This window comes from Fukomys damarensis, unplaced genomic scaffold (assembly GCF_012274545.1).
Source record: "Fukomys damarensis isolate Sample0158 unplaced genomic scaffold, DMR_v1.0_HiC HiC_scaffold_2, whole genome shotgun sequence".
NCBI classification, from domain to species: Eukaryota; Metazoa; Chordata; class Mammalia; order Rodentia; family Bathyergidae; genus Fukomys; species Fukomys damarensis.
In genome coordinates this window covers 26,671,596-26,679,404 of record NW_022900914.1, presented here as the reverse complement: position 1 = coordinate 26,679,404, position 7,809 = coordinate 26,671,596, and the positions used below count along the sequence as shown (strand labels likewise).

General features: G+C 44.4%; 1 protein-coding gene across 4 annotated transcripts in view; it reads left to right on the top strand.

Annotated features, from left to right (window-relative positions):
* The window catches only part of LOC104856414, a 14,246-nt gene extending 9,169 nt beyond the window's left edge, over positions 1–5,077 (top strand). For 2 of the 4 annotated variants that reach the window (XM_033763926.1, XM_033763925.1), the window contains exon 6: positions 505–1,651. In XM_033763926.1, the coding sequence (XP_033619817.1) occupies positions 505–834 (330 nt within the window). In that variant the 3' untranslated portion in view covers positions 835–1,651. Of the gene's footprint in view, positions 1–50; positions 1,652–2,190; positions 3,101–4,437; positions 4,555–4,956 lie in introns of those variants that run through there. The other 2 variants (XR_778630.2, XM_033763927.1) reach the window with 2 other exon arrangements.
* Positions 5,078–7,809: the final 2,732 nt, after the last annotated feature.

The following is a 7,809-nucleotide window of genomic DNA, read 5'->3' as shown; positions in this document are numbered from 1 at the left end:
AGGGGAGGGGAGGGGGAAGGGAAGAAATCTGCCCTAGAAAGGATTAATTCTGCAGATGCTTTGTGCTTCAGTAACACTCATTTGCCAAAACAAAATCCTTCAAGTTAGTGTTTTGGAAAAGCCAATATAAAGCACTAAACCTCATGGTCAAAAAGGAGGGCCTGACTTTGCTTTTGTAGCTTGAGAAGGGCAGGAACAAGAGCCTGGATGAAGGATCCCTTTTCTCCAACGCTCTGGTCACAAAGGCTGGGCTAACAGGAGAGAAACGCGGTAAGTTCAACCACGGTTCTGCAGGACAGCAAAGATCAGGAAAGCTATCTATGTCAGCCTCAGGTTCCGTGAGGTAGAAGTGATTAAGCAAAAGAAAATTATCTACTGGTAACACCTGGAGGGGCCCTGCAGGATCTGTCTGCTGGGATTCTGGGCACATTCCTTTTCCCAGGGGCAGGGCCCCTTTGGATCCAGTCCTCAAGGAAGCAGAGAAAAGGTGAGTGACTGTTCCAGGTTTTATGGCTTGCTTTGGGAGAAGACCCGCTCCTGGGAAGAGAAATTCTGGCTCCTATGACTCACTACAAGGCAGGGGGGACAGAAGGACAGACAGCACTTGCTTCTGAGGCCTTTCCCGTCTCCTTTGGCTCCAAGCACTCCTCTGCCCACCAAGATTCTGTATCTCGAGTATCATGCCTGAAGTCCTGCAGCCCATCACAGTGGCTATTATGGCAAGTTCCTCAAAATTCTGAGGTAAGAAACCAGGCTTGGTGGCCCACGACTATAATCCCAGCACTCTGGGAGGCTGAGGCAGGAGAATCACAAGCTGGAGCCCAGCTTAGGTGACGGAGTGACTTAATAAGACCCTGTCTCAAAATTTTAAAAATTTTAAAACGGATGGGGATATAGCTCATTGAAATGGACCTGGGTTCAAACCCCCAGTGTTGAAAAAAAAAAAGTTCTAGGTAGATTAAATCTGTCTTTGGTACAAATAAGTTGCAGCCAATATTTATTGAAAACCCACTAGGTACAATGTCTTATGCTCAACAACTGTATGAAATTACCATAGATGTATTTTCCTCTCATTATTAATGGATATTTAATGGGAGGTATTTTCTAAAACTTCAAATTAACCCACTTTGTCATAGCTCCTTAATCTCTTGTCGTTTGTCAACACCCGCCCCTCCTGGTACTGGTAATTGAACCCATGGTTGCTCTACCACTGAGCAACCCCTTTTCACTGTGCTAGAGGAACTTTCTAAGTTGACTGGGCTGGCCTTGAACTTGTGATCTCCTATCTCTGCCTTGTGATAGCTGGGACAACGGTACAAGTGTATGTGGGCCTTGCCCCAATTTAACTGGTTATTCTTAAATACTTCTATGATTTAGTACATATAACCTGTCCTTCGGGGCAGCCAACTCTTGTACCATCCACCTTTTGAAACCTTCTACACTGATACTTCTAAACCACCAGTTTTTTTGCATTGATTTCAAGCCTTCCTTCCTAAGCAGGAATGAATTTACCTTTATTTAAAAACTTCATTTACATTTTGCTCTTATTTTGTACAAACAGAACAAAACAAAAACAAAAACTTTGGTAAATGGAAGTCTTAAAAACAGTGACAAGGAGCCGGGCATGGTGGTGTACACCCATAATCCCAGCCCTCAAGGAGGCTGAGGCAGGAGAACTGGCAAATTCAGTCCCAGTCTGGACAATTTAGTAACTTGGTTAAACTCTGTCTCAAAATTAAAAAAAAAAAAAAAAATTTTTTTTCAAAGCCTGGGAATTGAGGATTTAACTCACTATTAAGTCCCTGGGATCAATCTCCAGCACTCCACAAAGACAAAATTAAAGAACATACACATATGAAAGCTGGAAATAATTTGAAAATGTATCTGGAGGAAAAGATACCATTAAGCATTTTACCAGTCAGGCACAGTGGTACACAGCTGCAATTCCAGCACTTGAGAAGCTGAAGCAGGAGGATCTTGGCTAGAAGTTATAATAATAATATACTGTTTAATCGTTTTCTGGCTCTATAAAGAGACATTGCTTTACAATTTGATTCAACTTTGTAGGGTTCAACTTCTGGGCATATTATATGTACACGTAAAGAATTTATTCCAAAGAATCCTGCCTATAAATCTTTTGAGAACAAAGAAATCATTTTAACAAATGAAAATTCTTTTTCTTTTTTGCAGGGTGTTGGACCCAGGGCCTTACCAGGCAAACACTCTACCACCAAGTTCCACCCTCAGCCCTGAAAATCCCAGAATAAGTCCCAACTTTACTTCTTGTCCTTTGTGCAACCCACTGAAGTCAGGTGTGTTATTACAAAAAGAAAAATACCCACGAGGGCAAGGAGTCCAGGAGGGGTAGTTTCCCAAGGATGAGAGCTTTCAGGAGATTTCTGAAGAAGAGCTCTGACAGGGAAGTAGAGAGAAAGAACAGTAGGAATCAGGAGCTGCTGCTAGGACACGGGTTCTGCCCGCCTTCTGTAAGGTTCCTAGTGAGTCGAAGGACTTTATAAAGTGTTAGAGACAAAGAGAGTGGGCCTTGGTTTCTTCCAGAGCAAGATGAGGTCAGGAGGCTGAAGGTACAATGTAGGGGTGGAGGAGAGGAGTCCTGTGCCATTTCCGGCTGCCTTGAGAGGGACGGAGGCCCGGAAAGGGAAGGGTCACTGCAGGTGTCCTAGAGGGGCTGAGCCCTGGCCACCACATGAGGCCTCCGGTGCTTACATGGTTATTCAGAACTGGATTGGATGGAACAAAAATGAAGAGAGAGATTGCTTAGCACAAAAAGCCTGTTAGAGTCACGACCACAACTTTGAAAGGAGAAGCCATAGTTGTAGAGTAGCATGAGTAAGAGCAAGGTCGATTATTCTGGTCAAACTGTAGGAGACAGGTTTTTGGTCAAAGGGATCTTTGGAGACATAAAATTAGAGAGAGATTATCTGCTGCGCTAAGGACGGGCTTGTGCCAGAACCCTTTCCTCACCCCGCTGTCTCTGCTTGTCACCACCCGGTACTGGTCCCAAGCAGGGTCACATTCTCTCTAAGTTTCCCTGCCATGAATCTGCAAGGTACAGATCTGCCAGGTACAAACTAGTGTTTGCAGCCTCCATGGGAATCCTGGGGGGTTCACAGAGACTCACCCATGCCACCCATAAGCTGCCTGGGCACGGCCGGTGAGGTCAGGGGCCCAGCCTCCAAGCCCAGTCCCTTCCCTCCACAACAAAGTGCTTTGTGCTGACCCGCTGTACCTTTCAGATGTTCACCCCAACAGTCTGCTGCTGAAAAGAGATTTGGGAAATCACTGGATTGGATGAGCTGTAACATCTCTCTGAGCTCGCACTTCCTACCTCAGAGAGTCCCCTCTTCCACTGTACCTCTCGAATCTGTGGATGGGCAGGGTCTTCTACATAACTTGGAGAGCCCTGAGCAGAATGAAAGCGCAGGGCCCCCTGTTCACAAAACAATAAAGTGGGGGAAAGCATTAAGAGAACTAAAATTTAACTCTTCCTTTCTCTTGACTAGTCATTGTGCTTTTATTTGTTGTTTAATGTCATTCTGGGTTTTAAGCTCTTAACAAAATTTAGCATACATCTCTGTACAGTACAATGCCAGCTTCAAATGCAGATATACAAACATTTAAATCATATGCAGAATCACTCCCTAAAATTATACAGTTTGGATTTCAGTCTGTATGTGCACATTTTGAAACAGGTCTCACTACATCACTAAATTGCCCGGACAGGGCTCAAACTTGCAAACCTTCTGCTTCAGCCTCCCGGAGTTCTAAGATTACAGATGTGCCTCGTCATGCTGGGTTTACTGGACTTCATTTACAGGACACAAATTTACAGATAAGGTTAAAGATTTCAAAACAACAGCCTCAAAAACTTTAACCCCAGTTGTGAGGCCTCTCTGAGTGCAAGTCACATCACCTGACACTGGACCTGGGGGTGGGGGGTGGAACGTGAGCGCTTGATGGACAGTTACTTTCTTTTTCTTTTTGGTTGTTTGAGACAGGGTCTCACTATGGTTGAGACTGTACCTGGGGGTGGGGGGTGGAACGTGAGCGCTTGATGGACAGTTACTTTCTTTTTCTTTTTGGTTGTTTGAGACAGGGTCTCACTATGTAGTTGAGACTGCCCTGGAACTCACTATGTAGTCCAGGCTGGTCTCGAACTCCCAGCGATCCTCCTGCCTCAGCCTCCCAAGTGCTGGGATTACAGGCTGGTTCCTTCTTTGGATGCGTCAGGGCTTCAAATTGTAAGTCCATTTTAAAAATGGAAGTAGCTGTAGCAGTTTATTCCTATCCACTAGAAGTTCTTGTTTACTTTCAGGTCCAGCTGCCCCCCTTTTTTTCCCAGTGCTGTATATTGAACTCAGAGGTGCTCTGCCACTGAGATGCATCCACAGCCCTTCTACTTTTATTTTGAGACAGGGTCTTGCTAAATTACCTAGACTGGTCTTGAATTTGGACTGCTCCAGTGAACTTGGACTGTGCTACAACACCTGGCTTCGGCTTCCGTCAAAGAATGGCAAATCTGGTTAATAAAAAGTGAGTAAAATCATATTACTGATCTTCCTGCCCCAGCCTCCAAGTGGTTAAAATTACTGGCATACACCACCACACCAAACACATCTTTTTTTTTAATTTGTAACTTTTTTAAAGAGGCAACTCAGTTTTTCTTGAAGTAGAAGTGTTTCTGGTAAGTTTTGCGGGTGTGTACTGAGTTTTGCGTCAACGTTAATTTTCATATGTGTTAGTTGGAGGGTAAAACATGAGGACAAAGTTCTAAAGGTTAAACCTATTTCCCTTGAGATCTCTAGTAGTATCCTGGCGCTGTGTGGCATCCTAGCACCTGTGATTCATGCTTCTGGGCAGGGTCTTTCCTTCCAGCAGACCAGGTGGGTGAGAGGATAATCATTCTGCCATCTCTTCTCCTTGCCTCGCTTCCAGTAGTGAAGTGGTCACCGCGGACTCCAGCAATGGGAAGAGAGCCACTCATAAGGAGGAAGGAACACAGAAAACCCGTCTGAAAAACAACCGCGAAATCTGGCATAAGAGATATTGGCCGGATTCTTTTGTATTCAGAATTATTGCTCACAGGAGATGGAAAGCCAGTGAACGCATATAGGTCTGAGCAGCAAAATAACAGTTCTCAGGTTGGCCTTGATATTTAATGTCGGATAACTTTCAATGAACTAAGTCTCCAGTTTCTTTCCAAGAGCAAATATAAAATCTACTCTCTGTAGAGTTGAACAGATGGAAATGAAATATGCTGAATTATGTAAAATGCTGTGACAGCCGGTCTTTGAAGACTCAAAGAATTAGAGGAGAAGTAAACTCCACATGTTTTGCTCTACCTGGTCATTGGCATTTGCAGACTCCATGTTTTCTGGTTTGATATCTTCGGGTGATCCTGAGATTCCATTGTAGGAAGGGTCATGTCATTTTCTAAGAGCGCCAATTTGAATAGGAGGCCACTGTGCCATCCAGGAGATGTGCCAGCCCCCAGGTAGCAGTGGCATCCGTGATTCTTGCTGTTCTCCACCAGGTGTGCTTGGGGAAATCCCAAAAGACATGAGAATTCTTTGGTTTTGTGGTAAGAGCCCCACACAAGACAGCACCAGGTCCTAATGTTGTTCAGAAAAGGTGAAAAGTCTAAGTGATTATGGTTAGCCAGAAAATAACTGGGGAATAGTGTCCGGTATCAAAGTCTTCTTTGTTGGAGGCTGACGTTATGCTACGTCGCCCAGATACTCTCTAAAGAGACAAAAGTAGGAAAAAGAAAGAGAATTTTTCTCTTTTAGCAAGTTTTGGGACTAGGGCACAGCTACTTTTCAAGGACAAAGCAAACGTCGGTGACCCACCAAAGGCCTTTAGTAGGAGTGGCAACTGGAAAGAATTCCATTGCACAGTGGGTCTGGGAGAAAAGTCTGCAGGACACATCTAGGAGGCAAATCTGCATGAGGCAATAATGCTATGAGGAGGAGCCTTTAGGCCATCTTCCTCGAAAGCCAGAGAAACTCACCTAGCAAATGCTAGTATGCAGGAGCACAGTGAAAAGTGTCAGCCTCACAGATCTGCAAATCACATTTGCAGTTCTCCTACTGCAGCTTCCCAGAACCCTAAGATCGCAATCATGCACTACCACACCCCGCTTAGTGTCACCTTGATGGGCGGAAACTCACAGTTTCAGAGCAGACCGTTGTTGGCCATGTTGTTCCATAAGAAGCGCTGAAAACATTAAGCATGCTTTCTGAGCTGGGCAAAGTGCCCTGTGTCTGTGCTCAGGAGCCCAAGGCAGGAAGAGCACAGCTTCAAGGCCAGCCTGTGCAGCCAGGTAAGACTCTACCTCAAAATAAAAATAAAAAAGGGCTGAGGTAGGTCAGTGGTCAAATGCTTGCCTAGCATGTGTGAGGCACTGGATCCAACCTCCAATACCATAAATTAATTATTTAATGAACATAAGGCTCCTGGTGTGTGGTAGGAAAGGCATCTTGCTTTTGGTTTTAGTGTTACTACCTATCTCAGTAGTCCCCTTCCTGCATTTCTTCCAACTCTCATGCTGGATAATCACCCTGAAGATCAGGAAGACCCAACCCATGGTCTGTGACTTCTCTGTTTAGAGCCATTCTGAACAGCAACAATTATTTTTCAGCAATCAGCACACAGTGGATTTGGCATGCTTGGTTTTGGTTTTTGTTTTGTTTTGTTTTTTTGAAACAGGTTCTCACTATGTAATTGAGGCTGGCCTTGAATTTACTACGTAGCCCAGGCCAGCTTCGAACTCACAGCACCATCTTTCTGCCTCAGCCTCCCAGCTGCTAGGATTATGGCATATGCCACCATGCACGGCTAGATCTGGCATGTTTACAGTTGGTATTACTTCACTATTTATGCAAGGTAGAGTAAGCTGGTAGTGTGTGGTGTTTAGAAATTCAGCTATTTATGGTAAATGTATGACTTTGGGTATCCTGATAGATATCAAAGACCTGTGTCTTCTGTTTACATAATTATCTACACAAAGTTGTTTGGCTCCACTCTGCACATTTCAAAAGCCATCACTTCTCAGCTTAAATAATAATATTGTAATGTTCAAGTAACAAAAAGATTTACAAAGATGGCAGAAAAGGACTCAGTCAATATACAACACCTAGATCTTGGCTCAGTGCTGCACCCCAAGACTTACAGCCCAGACATGAGGGGACTTAGAAATTAAGTCACTCCTGGAGAGTTAATCTGGTGAAGGAAATAGATTAAATCAGAGTTCTGAAAAGGTTGTGTTATCAGGCACTGGGGTGCCCAGGGGACATTTTCACTTGCTCTGATTAAAGAATTGGACAAGACAAGTGAAAAACAGAGGTTTTATATTTATTAAAGGTAAAAGTACTCAGACAAAAAGGGAAAGGAAGTGCTCTGTAGAGTAAGTGAGGACCAGTTATAGTAGGAAAAGAAGTACGCCCTGCAAAGTACCCAATAGGCTGATGCAAAGGCTTAAAGCATCCATGAGCTTCATGACTGCTGCCATTTTAACCCCTGTGCTGACGTCAGATCTAGGCCACGCTGTCAAAACCCTGCTTGATCTTGTGCCAGAAGAACTGAAGACAGAACCTTGATTTGCATCAGGTGCAGAGCCCAGAAGCTGTTCTACACGTGTGTTCTGAACCTCCTGGTTGATGGGTCCCACCCTATTTCCCAGCCACTTTTCCTTGCCCTGATCTCCTGCCTCAGTTGGTTTAAAGGACAGCCTGCCTTCACATCAAAGCAAGAAATACCTTAAAATCTGTGGGAGAAGTTCAAGCCTGG